The sequence below is a fragment of the Phaseolus vulgaris genome, chromosome 7 (assembly GCF_051622355.1).
Source record: "Phaseolus vulgaris cultivar YP4 chromosome 7, ASM5162235v1, whole genome shotgun sequence".
NCBI classification, from domain to species: Eukaryota; Viridiplantae; Streptophyta; class Magnoliopsida; order Fabales; family Fabaceae; genus Phaseolus; species Phaseolus vulgaris.
Window position 1 is genome coordinate 16,110,802 of NC_143504.1, and position 15,773 is coordinate 16,126,574.

A 15,773-nucleotide genomic window follows, 5' to 3' on the forward strand; every position below is an offset into this window, starting at 1 on the left:
CCAGAGAAACCACCTGAAATAGTGTTTATAAACCCCCTGACGGGTCTCCCCAAACTTCGTTCCCTACTTCTCCTTACTGATTGTGTGTTTTGGTAAACCCTGTCATTTCTTCCTTCTGATTTTCCACCTCTTCTATCATCTCTTTTTTCTATTCTTTTTTCTCTTTCAAATCTGTCTGCCCTTCTTCCCCCTGTTTCGATTCCTTTCAATCTTCTCTCCGGACTTGACCTCAGTCTAACATTTCCTCCTTGAACAAAACGCTTCAACTGCCCAGCAATTCTTCTATTCTATCTTTTAACCCGACACACTCCTCTGTATGATGGCCATGATTTTTATGATATTCACAATGTTTGGTGTGGTCGGCCCTTTCCGGTGTTCGCGCTTTTCTAGTTGGTGGTATTATCTCTACCGCCATGGCTTCTTGTAAGACTCTTGTTCTGTTTGTATTTAAGGGTGTGTATTGCTGGAACTTTCGGCTTCTGAATTCTTCCCTGGCTCTTCTAGCCATAGGTCCACTTTCTTTTTCTATCACCTTTTTTTCACCTCCATCCATCCTTGCCTGATTCCGGAACTCTCTCAGTTCTTCCATTTGCATGAACTTGGACGCTCGTTGTCTTAGCTCATCTAAACTAGTTGCGGGTTTCTTGCAGAGACTATCAGCAAACGGCCCTGGTTTTAGTGCTGTTATCATATGATGCATGGTAACCTCTGGGCTGAGGTTTCGAATTCCCAGGGCAACCTTCCCAAAGCGTTCCATGAACATTCTTAACGACTCTCCCTTTTCTTGTCTTATATTCACCAAAGCAATCAAGGTTAAATGATGGGGACGACTAGTTGCGAACTGAGCTCCAAACTTTTCCACCAATGTATCAAAACAATCTATGCTCAAGGGCGGAAGGCGTGTGAACCAACTTAACGTTGTCCCTTTTAACGTTGTAGGGAACACTCTGCACATAATAACATCGTTCCATGTATATAGACTGATCTGCGTGGTATATACCGCAACATGTTCATCAGGGTCCGTGCTTCCGTCATACTTGTCAATAGTTAAACTTCTCCAATTGTCAGGCAATGGAGTATCAACTATAACATCATAGAAGGGATGTTTTCTTGAAGATGCTCCTGCAAAAACTTCAGAATCTCCAAGGAATCTTCTTTTCGTTTGGGAACTTTCATTATGATAAATCCTTTCATTGACTTGTGCTCTTGGCTGAACAGTTTCAAATGATGCATTCAAAACTGTCTCCTCTTGTAGTTTTCTCCTCGTGCGTGCATTTTCGGCTCTTAACATACTCAGCTCTTCTTCATTACTCTTTTTTAACGTCTCGAACTCTTTCTGCAGCTACACCAACATTGTCATTGGCATACTGACATTATCTACTTGCTCTCCTTCTTGTCCTTCTCTCTTATCCATCTTGTCTTCTACCTTTCTTTCTAACTAGTTCTCGGCCCCACGGTGGGCGCCAAAATGTTCTTACAAAAAGGGACCAAGAACACTCGAACCGAAACAACAAGATGGCCTTTTACACAAATCTTCTAATTTCGGGCTATACTCTCGGTTTCCTATTGGGCTGGATTACTTCTTGGGCTGGACTCTCAACTGGGCTAGACTCTCGGCTGTTCCTCTCGGCTGCTTCTCTCGGCTATTCATCTCGGCTGCTCCTCTCGGCTGTTCATCTCGGCTGCACCTCTCGGCTACTCCTTTCGGTTGGTATTCCTCACAGGTGGGGGGATGTACCTGCAAGTCGCTCCGATGCCAAAGTCAGAAACAATGTAATGGTTTTTCAGATAAAATCACTCTTACCTTTTTCTTGTGCTGACCTCCTATTTATAGGGTTTCGTTGATGGGCCTTCTACAGTACTTTTGGACTTTCTTCTCACACCTTTTTATTACTTTCACACCCCCTTGTGCAAGTTCCTTATTTAAATTGGGCTTTATTATGATTTCTATTATCCTTTCAGGTTTCGGTCCAGACCTTTCGGTTTTAATTTATCACTTTGATTATTGAACATGTAGTTCTCGGCCTATACCTCTCGGTTTTAGGCTACCAGTACACTTTTCTTATGTAATAAATGTTTTTTAATGTATATTTTAGATTTTTTAAGCGTGCCATGTAAAATTTATTTGAAATATTTTTTAATTATACATTTCATTGTTAACTGGAATATATATATATATATATATATATTATTTTTTATTTTGAAATTGTTATATGAGATAATATAATTATAATTATATATATTAAAATTTTCAATATTTTTTAAATAACGTGTAAATAGTTTATTTGGAAAAAGTGGATACCAGTTTTATGGAATGTTTGTTTGCACATTGTTCAAAATGATGAAAAGAAAAATCAAACTAGTTTGGTCTATAAAGTTTGTCATGTTCTATAAGTGTTATAAAAAAAATTATATTTATTTAATACTCAGTAAAGAGAATTTTAATGTATCTTGAATATATATATATATATATATATATATAAGATTTTATTAAAGAAGAAAGAAAGATTGATGAAAGTCTTACGATAACAAAGAGTTTAAGATCTTAAGTCATTTTTAGTTGTTGTAGTTATAAGAAAAAAATATTATTTGTATTTAATAGTGACCTAAAAGAGTAGATTAAATATTGTCTTGTCATAAGACGCAATCTTTCTTCTATGGAGCAATCTAATGATCTTTTAGATTATTTTCTTTATAAACTTTTTTATCTTAGTCAAGTGTGATTATTCTCCAAAACATACTCGATTTTAGTTAAGAGTGACTGCATCCAAATAATACTCTACTTTTAGACAGGTGTGTTTGTATTTCTTTATTTTTGATGATTGTGCAAATAATGTTAGAACTCTACATTGAGCGGATAAAATCTTTTAATTTATTTTGACATTTTGTTTTTGGATATATGTAAATATTAAATTTCCTATATATTTTTGAGATAATTTATGAATGATATTTATGCACCACACTATAACTGAGGGGTTAAAGAACATTTCTACCCGAACAACAAATCCTCAAATAGAGTAAGTTCATATTTGCTCTAAAGATCCTTTATTATCTATTTTTCATTAGGATTTAGTCATCAATCTTGGTGGAGTCAGTTGAGAAAAGTAATTATCTCAACTTATTCTACTATATACTAATTTTTTTTTTCTATTTGGATAACTTGCATTAGGCCCTTATATTTTGAAACTTATCGTGCTTAGAGACTCTAATTCTAGAGATTGCTTGGAAAACAAACAATTAAGGTAAGGGAACTAACTTTAACTTTCAATAGTACTCTAGGCTAGAAAATCTGAATGTGGAGGGGACGTGATCCCAATATTCAATTTCTATTGCAGGGATGTTGTTTATTTATATATTGTGTTGTTTGTTTATATATTATTTAAACTTGTAGAAATTTTAGATTTTGATGGTTTAGTATTTAAATGTTGTTTTTTTTTATGTTAAATAGACTTTTGAATGTAGTGAATCACGTTTTGAATGATATTATATGATAAAAATTGTATGGGGTTCAAGTCATACATTTGGGATAATGTATGAATTGATGTTTGTTTGTGTATTAAGTATTGATGCTTATGAGGTGTCACATATGATCTAAGTCACATAGACTAAGATATTAGGTGGTGAAAAGTTGATGGAGGAGTTCATGTACATCGTGACCTATGAGATGCACGACTTCGGTTGTATTGAACTTACCTTGATCATTTCTCTTAGATTCATTTATAATCTAAGTTTTGAATATTGGATCAGGTGTTAGTCTCTGGTAGAACTTACTTAATACAGGTTTTACATAATGCGTCAATGCATCCATGTGGGATCTATGTGATTGTTTTATGTTGGGATTTGAAAAATATTGAATAATTAAGAAATTGGTCCATGTAATTTGGTTTGCTCTTTTGATTTAATTGTATATATTATAAAAAAAATCACTAGCTTAGTCTTGTTTTTCTTGTTTTGTTGTGAACTACAATGATTGTACTAAGTATACGAACAAATAATTATACAGGTGCAAAGAGAGTCTGAAGGGCCTTAGGATGTGATTTTGAGTATGTGTATTGTAAATATTATATTTATACAAGTCTTAATCATGTATTAGGAACCTTTTGAAATACTCTAAGCTTGTATAGAAACCTATTTATTTAGATGTATTTTTTGGAGTGTAACATAATAATATATATATATATATATATATATATATTATTTAATTTAGGCGGTTTAAAACTAAAATGATTCAAAAATTTACAAAAAAATTATATTAATAATTACAATTTTATTTTTTTTTATCTATTTTTTACTCAATAAAATTGTTTTAGTGAAAAAATTGTTTATTATATTGAAATACAATATTTTATATTTAAATTTAATTAGTAACTGATTATACATGAATATATCTTTAAGTATTTGTTTACGATCTTATTGTACTCTACTTATATAATATATTTATATATTAGAAAATATTATTACAAAAAAAGTTTTATTTCAAATTTAAAATATAAATTTGTGTAATTTATATATCTATAATTAATTATTAAAGGTTCTTTTTTTACACATTTTGTTTTTCAATTTTATCTTTTATAATAATAATCTAACAATATATATAAAAGGAGATTCTTTTTCTAGGTACACATCTCGTTTTTAATTTTATTTTTTATAATATTAAAATACAATAAATTTAAAAATTATTTATATTAAATTAAAATTTTGAATTTTAAAATTTAGAGAAATTTGAATTTGAGAAAAAAAAAACAAAAAAAACAAATTTCTTACAGTTTTATTATTTAATTAACTATTTTATTTTAAAATTCAAATAATTCTTTCTAATAAATATTTTAATTACCCTCATTTTTATTTCAGCTTCTCAAGGAATGAATTAAAAAAATTAAGAAAAAATATATAATATGTAATATATTACATATCAATTTAAAAATATATAAGAAACTTATTTTAAAACAAAAATAATAAATTTTTAATTGGTGAGTTTTATATATGTGTGGTGAGTTTTGCATGCATGTATTATGTTATTATAATATAATACATATTACAATATAATAATATATTATAATATTATAATAATAATTACATGTGTAATATTTATATGTAATTATAATTGTAATAATATAATTATAATATAATATTACGTATAATAATAATATAATAATATATTATCATAATATGTTATAGTTATTTGTATGTAATAATATATATTACTTATTATTTATAATAATATATAAATGAGATTTTTTTTGTGATTTTTTAATACATATGTTTTATTTTTGTTCTCTCTCCTTTCTCAACATCTCAATTTTTCTTACACTGTTACAACTTTATTCAACTTTTAAAAAAGTAATTTATAATATTATATAGTTTGATTGGTAAAAAAGGTAATATATATTTTATATTTTATTCATTTATTAATTAATTATTTTAGTTCAATTTTTTTTTTGAAGCAAACTAAATTAAAGTATTATTTTATTTATTAACGGATATATATATATATATATATTTAAATTCTTTTAGTTATTTAAATTTATAATAATGTATTTATTCTAATTTTTTTTTTATTAATAGGATTGAAAAGAATTTTACATCAATTGATAGTCGTTATACTAATCTTTATGCTAAACAAAAATATTGTCTTTACATGTTCTTATTATTTATTAAATCTTTTATTATAAATTATATATTATTAATGTATCATACATACATTATATTTAAATTTTGTTATGTATTACTTTTTAAATTAAAAAAATTATAGATGACATGTTTTATAAAATTTCTATAAATTTAAATTATATTTGTACCTGAGTGGAGAGATAGGTCCAGGCACGGTCGGTTGACGTAGTGTAACTGCTGACGTGTCGATCTTCTTCTCCTTCAGTCGGTCGTTCCTTCTTGGTGTCTCCTTCAGTCGGGCGGGGGAGGGTACTTGCAAAGGCACACCGACACTCAAGTAAGTATGAGATTCTAAGTGTGGTTTAGCAAGTGAATGAAAACGTACCTTTCTCTGGCTTGACCACAGCATTTATAAGATTGCCTAATGGGCTTTCTATCCCTTGGGCTCAGGGTGGTTATGGATAGGTCTTGCCAGTCGTGCTCCGGAATACCCGAGGAACATATCTTCTTTCAACGCGTATTCCATATTCTTCGGAGGTGTATCTTAACCGCCTTAGCTTGTCACAGGTGCACTTACATTTATTATGCGTTCGGTCGGTCGGCCACGTGTGTTCGTCCGGTGCCTACCGGTACACTTGCCCCCCAGGCTCGAGGTGAATAAAAGCCGAAGAGTCGTACTGATTGTTGGGTTTTCCAAGGTGTCAGAAATTAATGATAACGGCATGATGGGACGTTTTTCTTTTTGTCGAAGGCGGCGGAGATGGATCTAGCGGTGTGGATTGAGTGGCGGTTCAGCTACCGGCTGATAGAGGCCGTAGGATGAGTGGGGATCTAACGGATGAGGGTGAGGGAGAAATGCTATAAATAGCGCTTGCATTTGCAGAGGGACTACGTTTTCTTGAGTTCGGCATCCGAATCGCTCCGAGCGCCAAGTCCAAATTGCGAGTTGTGTGGCTGTACGATCCGTCATTGCCGACTGATTGTGAAAGGTTAGTTATGTCGTCCCAACTTTCTTCAAATAGAATAGGGAGTAGAGAGTCGAGCGAGAGTGGGGAGTCGTCGTCCGGTAGTAGCGAGAGTTCTAGTGGGTCGTTGGGTCCGACCTATGATTGGGTTGAGATTGCCGTTAGGAATGCCGCTACGATGCTTAGGAAACCTGATGACCTGGATAAGGTGATAGCAAAGGCTTCCCTTGTGCGTTCGGGTCTACCGTCGGACATTTTAGTTGCCGAGATATGTGGGTATACCGACCGTGTGTGTCATGGGAGGGAAAATGCTCCGGTAGATTTTTTCTTTATGTATAATACTTTGTTTGTCGATTTAAGAGTGACCCTGCCGTTCGATGAGTTTACGACCGATGTGCTAAGGTTTCTCAACCTAGCGCCGACTCAGCTTCACCCGAACTCATGGGCGTGTTTACAGGCCTACCGGATGGTGTGTTAGCTTTTTGACCTGACACCCAGAGCGGAGGTTTTCTTATTTTATTATAATACGTATCCGGCCAACCCAGTAAGTTGGGTTTCGTTGGTGAGTCGTCCGGGGTGTGTTCGTTTTGCGGCCTTCACCACGTCATACAAGAATTTCAAGGAGAGGTATTTCAAAGTGTTCGTAGAGCCAAACGGTCGAGAACATTTCTATCTGGCCGAGGGTGGCACCAAATTTCCCTTTCATTGGACGCAGAATCCAACGGCTCTCACCACGAATTCCCGAACGGCCGTATCAGTAATGGGCAAGGCTGAGATGGTAGTGTTCGATCAGCTACCTCACAAGTTGCCCACGAGGGAGATAATTTCCTTATATACGTCGTCCGACCCTTGGGCGGATTTTGTTGGTATGTTACTTTGTAATTTGGGTTGATCGGGTTGTTTCATTAATAATGTATAATTCATGTATGTTTTGTAGAGATAATGACTCGGACGGATGCATCCCTTAGTGCATACATGAATGACTTACGCCGACAAAGGAATCGACAGGTTGGTTCGGTCGAAGCGAGTGGGGTATTGACGGTTCAGCCGGCCACCACTGTTCCTGCCGGGGGTGCTTCGGCTGCGGGGGCTGCCAAGAAAAGGGGACGGCCTGCTAAAGGGAATCAAGAAGGAAGAGCGGGTCCTTCCCGGACGACCTCGGAGCCGACTTTGCTAACGGTCAACATGGAGGTGGCGGCTCATTTGCAAGTGGAGCTGACGGCGAAGGACAACGAGGTTTTTTCCACCATTCCCACAACTAGGCTGATGGTGGAAACCTTGGAGTTACAAAGCCGAGCGCTCATAGCGAGCCGAACGGTGGTTGAAGAACTCGAGAGAGTGACGACCGTCACCGTTCCTCGGTTGAAAAAGGACGTGACCGAGGCCACCCAAGCCGCGAAGGCGGCGGCCGAGATGGCCGAGAAATTGAAAGCCCAAGTGGAGGAGAAGCGGGCGACCGTGAAAGCGCAAGAGGGATTGACGAAGAACCTCGAGGCGCAACTAAAAGAGGGAGCCAACCGGGAGGAGGTGCTGAAAGCGGAAGTGACCAAGTGCCATGACTTTATGCTTCGTATTAGCGAAGAATATTTCCGGTTGGGTATCCAACAAGCGGCCTAATGATAATTCGGATGCCAAACGAGGCATAATTAATTTTGATTACGTTAAGTAATAATGATAATTCGGATGCCGAACGAGGCATAATAAATTCTGATTACGTTAAGTAATAATGATAATTCGGATGCCGAACGAGGCATAATAAATTCTGATTACGTTAATAATGATAATTCGGATGTCGAACGAGGCATAATAAATTCTGATTACGTTAAGTAATAATGATAGTTCGGATGCCGAACGAGGCATAATAAATTCTGATTACGTTAATAATGATAATTCGGATGCCGAACGAGGCATAATTAATTCTGATTACGTTAAGTAATAATGATAGTTCGGATGCCGAACGAGGCATAGATTGAGAGTGATAAAAGAACTAGGAGAGACGTGGAGTGTGATTTATAGTGCCTCGTTAAAACCTTCTCGGTCGTAAACCCTCCTTAGGGAAAAACCGACCGAGCGAGGAAAGAGTACACTTTTATTATTAAGTTCAACTGTAATAAAATTTGAGATGCGTGGCATTCCACGTTCTCGGTATGTCCTACCCAGATAAATGTTCTAAGTAATAGGCTCCACCGGCTGCCGTATCTGCTATGCGGAATGGTCCTTCCCAATTGCTAGAGAACTTGCCTCCTTCCTTTCGGGCGTTACTCCGCATTCGCCATACTAAGTCGCCTTTGTGGAACAGTCTCGGTTTGACCTTGGAGTTGTATCGTCTGGCCGCCCGAATTTTGCATGCTTCTTCTCTAATTCTACACTTGTCTCGAACTTCGTTGATGAGATCGAGGCCGACCGAGAGACTTTCCTTGTTTAGATCAAGATCAAGGGTTTGTCGACAGAGAGAAGGTTCTCCAATCTCGACAGGAATCATAGCTTCAGTGCCATACGTTAGGTTGTACGGTGTTTCTTGTGTAGTCGTCTGAGGAGTACAGCGATATGCCCATAAGACCTCTAAGAGTTTTTCAGTCCAGTTACCCTTTGCTGGGCCGAGACATTTCTTCAGTTCGTTCAGGATGACCTTGTTTGCAGCTTCTGCTTGTCCGTTTGTTTGCGGATGTTCGACTGAACTGGCGATGTGTTTGATGTGGAGTTTCTCGTAAAATTCAGCTAACGTCCAGTCGGTGATTTGCCGACCGTTATCGGTGATGATGATCTGTGGAAGCCCGAAGCGGCAAACGATATTTTTCCATACGAAATTTTGAACATTGCGGGCGGTGATCGCAGTCAGAGGCTCGGCTTCGATCCACTTGGTGAAGTAATCAATGCCGACCAGTAAGAATTTACACTGGCCTTTATCGGGGGCGAAAGGGCCAATGATGTCCATACCCCATTAGACGAACGACCAAGGTGATAACATAAAATGAAGTTCTTCAGGTTTTTGATGGGACAAAGTGCCAAACTCTTGGCATTTAAGGCATTTTTGGACGAAATTGGTGCAGTCGCCTTGGACAGTCGGCCAGTAGTACCCGGCCCGGAATACTTTGGCAGCCATTGTTCGCGCGCCGGAGTGAGTTCCGCAAATTCCTTCGTGCAACTCTCGGACAACATAGGAAGCTTGGTCGGGTGTCAAACATTTAAGGAGTGGTCGGGTATAACCTCGGCGGTAAAGGTGTTTTAACAAGTGTCGTGCCTATGGCCATTCGGTCGTCCGGCTTCAGCGAAGTGCCGATATGTGTAGGGTGGCGATCATCGCGAAGTGGGAACGGATGCAAGTCTTCTCCTGCCTCTATACGGGGATCGTCCATACGAGGGTCGAGATCGACAAGGGCTATCATCTGTCGACGGGACATGCGCCGTCCGGAATGTCGGGTCGGGGATCGTCCTCTTTTTTGCGGGGGTCGGTCGTCCGGATTGGTCGTGTAGAGCCGTCGAGTTGGCTCACTTTTCAAACTTGCGACATAACATTCTCTAGCGGTTTTTTGATCGACATGGATTGTTGCAATGTCATTATTTGCCGAAGGGAATTTCATGGCTAAGTGCGGGGTGGAAACAATGGCTTTTAATCTGTTGATGGACGGACGACCGAGCAAGATGTTGTAGGAAGTTTGAGCGTTGACCAGAAGATATCGTACGTTTATTGTTTTGTGGAGACCGTCTTCCTCACCAAAGGTTGTATATAAGTCTATATACCCCTTAGTGTCGACCCGTTCACCTGAGAACCCTACCATTTGTTCGTTATAGGGTTGAATATCTAATTCTGGGATGCGCATTTTCTTGAAGATTTCCCAGTATAATATGTCGACTGAGCTACCTTGGTCGACCAAAGTCTTGGCAATTGCGAACTTGTCAATTTCCACGGTGATTACCATAGGGTCGTCCTGGGCTGGATCTATGGCTGTGAAGTTGTCGTCAGTGAAAGTGATCGGAGGTATGTGTGGACGCCTCCTCGTGGTAGCATGAGCGGACTGGATGTCCCGGAGATGTTTCTTTCGAGCGGAATTTGAGCACCCGCCACCGGCAAAGCCCCCGGCTATGTAATTTGCTTCGTGGTTCGGTTCGCCCAAGGTAACAGGTCCAACAATCATGTTGATGACTTCGCAGACTCGTTGGCGAGGGCGGGCGTTTCGGTCGGGACTTGTGCTGCGGGCGCGTGTACGCCGAACGGGGCTTTCACTGCGTTTCTGCGAAGCCTAGCTATGGTCAGTTCGACATTTGTAATCGTTACGGTATGACTGGTCGACACCACGGGATGGACGGTCGGTACTCCGTGGTGGGGACCTTGAATTCCTTGTCCTCTTGACGAACTGCTGCAAGTGGCCAGCCTGGATGAGCTCTTCGATTTTGTCCTTCAACGCTTGACATCCTTCGGTCGTGTGACCGAAATTCCGATGGTACTAACAACGCTTAGCAGTATCTGCATTCGGTGGTGTTTGATACTGTTTTAGTGTCGGAATTAAATCCGTTTGCAGTGCTTCATCTAGGGCTCGTCCCCTCGGAACAGTTAAAGGGGTGTAACTGTTGAACCTGGGGATTCGGCCTCCTCTGTTCTGGTCGGACCTTGGGGTGGTTCGAACGGTCCGTTCGGTCTCGAATTCTCTTTCTTTGCTCGGGGTTTGATCTTTGAGGACTTCGGATCCGACGACTTTGAACCGTTGGTGATAGTCAATGTGTTCCTCAATTTGCATGAATTTGGTTGCCCGAGTTCGAAGATCTTCCATGTCTTGAGGCGGCTTTTTGATGAGACTTTCGGTAAAACGGCTCGGCCGGATGGCCGAAACCAAATGGTGTAACGCAACTTCCTGTTTGAGCCCTCGGATATTCATGCATGCCTTGTTGAATCTATCTAAAAAGGTTCTGAGAGATTCACCTTTTTCTTGTTGTACCGCTAGGAGAGACATGAGGACATGTGATGCGGTCGGCTGGTGGCATATTGAGTGGAGAATTTCGCGGCTAGGATGTCAAAGTCGTCAATGGAGTTCGGAGGTAGCTCTGTAAACCAGGTAAGAGGTTCTCCCTGAAGCGACGTGGGGAATACTTTACACCACACATTATTATCTGTGGTATACAAAGTCATTTGCGTCTTGTAAACATTTAAATGCTCGTCCAGGTCGGTCGAGCCATCATAGAGTTTAATGGCGAGGCCTCTCCATTTGTCAGGAAGTGGTGTGGTGATGATTTCGTCTGTAAAAGGATGACCCCTTTTACTTGACTTTCTTTCGACTGTTTCAGCTCTGGAAGCAGGATTGGTGTCGGCCGGTGTAGGTATGCGAGAGGCGGTTTGGTCGGCCATATGAGATTGGCCTTCTCGTTTGGGATTATCGACTTGTCGCTGGAGTCATGCATTCTGCTATCTCAATAAGGCGATTTCTTCCTCTTGGTGGCGTCTATTCTCTTCGTGTTGACGACAGTCTTCTATCCCCTTTTGCCGCAGTTCTTCCATCTGAGTTTGGAGGGTTTGAATCATAGTCATCTGTTCTGCCATAGCGTCGTTGTTGTTCCTTGTCGCAACCATTATAGCTTTAAAAATTGAGATTTTGCTTCGGCCCCACGGTGGGCGCCAATTGTACCTGAGTGGAGAGATGGGGGCCCAGGCACGGTCGGTTGACATAGTGTAACTGTTGACGTGTCGATCTTCTTCTCCTTCGGTCGGTCGTTCCTTCTTGGTGTCTCCTTCGGTCGGGCGGGGGAGGGTACCTGCGAAGGCACTCCGACGCTCAAGTAAGTATGAGATTCTAAGTGTGGTTTAGCAAGTGAATGAAAACGTACCTTTCTCTGGCTTGAGCACATCATTTATAGGATTGCCTAATGGGCTTTCTATCCCTTGGGCTCAGGGTGGTTATGGATAGGTCTTGCCAGTCGTGCTCCGGAATACCCGGGGAACATATCTTCTTTCAACGCGTATTCCTTATTCTTCGGAGGTGTATCTTAACCGCCTTAACTTGTCACGGGTGCACTTACATTTATTATGTGTTCGGTCGGTCGGCCACGTGTGTTCGTCCGGTGCCTACCGGTACAATATTTTCTACTTAAATAATATAAATTGAATCCATTATATTATAATTTAATAAATGTATTTATTAAAAATATTGTTTTAATGATAAGAAAGTTGAAAAACATATTGAAGATATAAATTTACTTAGTCTTCCATTTAAAGAATAATTAATTATTACAAAATCATCATTAGAGATTAGTGTTTTTTTTTTAAATATATGTTATAATTTGTAATGACATTTATAAATTTATTATATACGATTTCGATCAATATAATTCTTTATAATAAACATAAAATTTACGATAACATTTAAAAAATATTTTATAATTAATAAATATTACAGTATAAGTTTATAATAATATATTTTTAAAATATAAATATATATATAAGTTTATTATGAATTAAAATATTATAGTATAAATTTTTATAATAATGTTTATAATGAATTAAAATATTATAATATAATTTTTTATAATAATATTTAAAAAATACATATACACGTAAGTTTATGATAAAAATAAAAAATATAAATATGCATATGTTATTACATATGTGTTATCGTTAGTAATAATAATATCTAAAGAAGAATTATTTTTCGGTGTATTTTCTAGTTTTATCTTTTAAAATATTAAAATATAACAAATTTAACAATTATTAACTTTAAATTGAAAATTTTAATTTTAAAAATTTTAGAGAAATTTGAATTTAAAAAAAAACAAAGAATCAAATTTCTTACAAAAATAACTCTTTTTTTAAATTCAAATAATTCTTCCGAATAAAAAACCACATACACAATTAAAAATACGTACAACAAAATTAAAAAATATATTTATTTTTATAATAATTTTTAATACAAATATTTTATAATTTAATTATATATTTCATTTCAATAGTTCTTATAATAATAGTAATTTTTTTCAAAAGAAAAAAGTGTAATTATTCATCTTTTAAAAAAAATATTTATTTATTTAATAAAATAAATAATTGAGTAATTATTTTTATTTTAAAATAATTAAATAACTTCTCTATTTAAAAATAACAGTTATATATATAATAATTTTTTACCTTTTAATATATATAATTTATCCTTTAAAGAAATAATATATTCCATTGTCGTTATAATTTAATAAATAAGTTTATTAATACAACTTTAATTTTTATAAATTATAGACACTCAAATAAATCCATGAACATTAATTTTGGTTTGGTCTCCTATTTAAATGTTTCTGCTAGTAAATAAGAAAGAAAGTTAAAATTTAGGGTGTTTAAAATTTAAATGATTAAAAAATTAACAAAACATTATATAAATCATTAAAAGTTGAATTTTTTATGAATAAAAATGGTTTAGTGAAAATAAATTGTTTATTTTATTTAAATATAATATTTAATATTTAAATTTAATTATATACATAAAGGGTCTGTGGTTTTATTCACTTTACTTATATTAGAGGAAAGATACTCCCTGTATTATTACTTTTCCAATTTTATTATGTGTATTCACATTTTTTTAAATATTAACGGAAACATAGACACACTTGCATTTGTGTATCCACATTTTTTAATTATCCACATTTTTTAATTACATCATAAGTTTATAAGTTTATGTGTATGTGTATTTTTTAAATATCAGCCTAATAATGGAGGGTTTATAAAAATATTTTTCTTGTTCAATCAATTCACATTCTTTCTACTTGGCAAACAAACTGAATTAATTATAGTACAAATGTGGGTTGTTGTATCCACAAAGAATTAAATATATCACATTATGATTATCTTTTATAATGAAGTGATTTGTAATTTTGAGGGTTTTTTCATATCAGTAGTGACATTAACCACATCAATAAGAATAGCACTAATAATATTTAAATTGAGAGGTGAATTGGTAAACAATCATTGAAGTAGAAAGATATCAATATATAGCACAAATATTGAAATTGGAATAACCCTCTTAATTTCTTTTGTTGTTATTATTTATAAATGCAATATTTTATTCAAAATCTTTGTTCCTATTTTGACCAAACAAAGTCGATTTCTCGTGCAAGGCTATCTAAAGTAGTAAGTCATTGTTATGATCTTACCTCTACATTAAGATGAAAATATTCACAATAGTCCCAACTCCGCACTATGCGATCATTGAATCTCATGGCTGGCTAAATATGGTTCAAAAACATGAAATCATCTTCTTGTCTCATTCATGCCCTATGGACAATCAACGGTCATTCCTCACCGTTAAGCATACTACTAGACCCAAAGAATTTGAATACAAAAGAGAAACATGTATCTATAAATAATAATAACTCAAGAAATATCACAGGGTCATCCATTCCCAACAAAATAGATTTAGCAACTCATGATAAGTGTAACGACGTAAAAAATAAAAACAGAGCCCCCCCCCCCCCCCCCCCCCCCCCCCCCCCCCCCCACACACACACACGCACACACACACAATGTTTTTCCTTTTCCTTTTTCTCTCTCTCCATCTCTCCAACTCTCTTCATTCTCTCTTAATTTCCTCTCCAATTTTCATCTATTTTAGAATCTGATCGGACCATGTTGTAGCTGAGGAGTTAAGGAACATTTCTATTGGATCATGTTTTCAAACAGAGTAAGTTCATTTTTGCTCTAAAGATCCTTTGTTCTCTATTTTTCCTTAGGATTTAGTCATCAATCTTGGTGGGGTCAGTTGAGAAGAGTTATCCTCTCAACTTATTCTACTACATACTGAATTTCTGTTTTGTTTTGATAACTTGCATTAGGCCCTTAAATCTTGAAGCTTATCCAGAATGGGGGATAAATCTTTATGGTTTAGTATTTAAGTTTTATTTTTTTTATGTTAAATAAGATTTTAAATATTGTGGATTGTGTTTTGAATGATATTGTATGATGAAAATTATATGGAATTGAATTCATACATTTGAGATAATATATGGACTGAGGTTTGTTTGTGTATTAAGTATTGATGCCTATGTGGTAACAGAGATCTCCGAGCTTCACCGATGATTTAAGTCACATAGATTAAGATATCAGGTGGTGAGAAGCTGATGAGGGAGTTCGTGCACACCGTGACATATGAGATGCACGACTTGGGTTGTATTGAACTTACCCTAATCCTTTCTGTTGGATTTTCTAGTAATATTTGGATCAGGTGTTAGTCT

General features: G+C 36.3%; 1 protein-coding gene across 1 annotated transcript; it reads right to left on the reverse strand.

The window, feature by feature from the left end:
• Positions 1–262: 262 nt before the first annotated feature.
• LOC137829196 (uncharacterized) lies at positions 263–1,291 on the reverse strand. Its single transcript, XM_068635993.2, has one exon. The coding sequence runs from the start codon at positions 1,289–1,291 to the stop codon at positions 263–265; it is 1,029 nt and encodes a 342-aa protein (XP_068492094.2).
• Between the last annotated feature and the right edge of the window lie 14,482 nt (positions 1,292–15,773).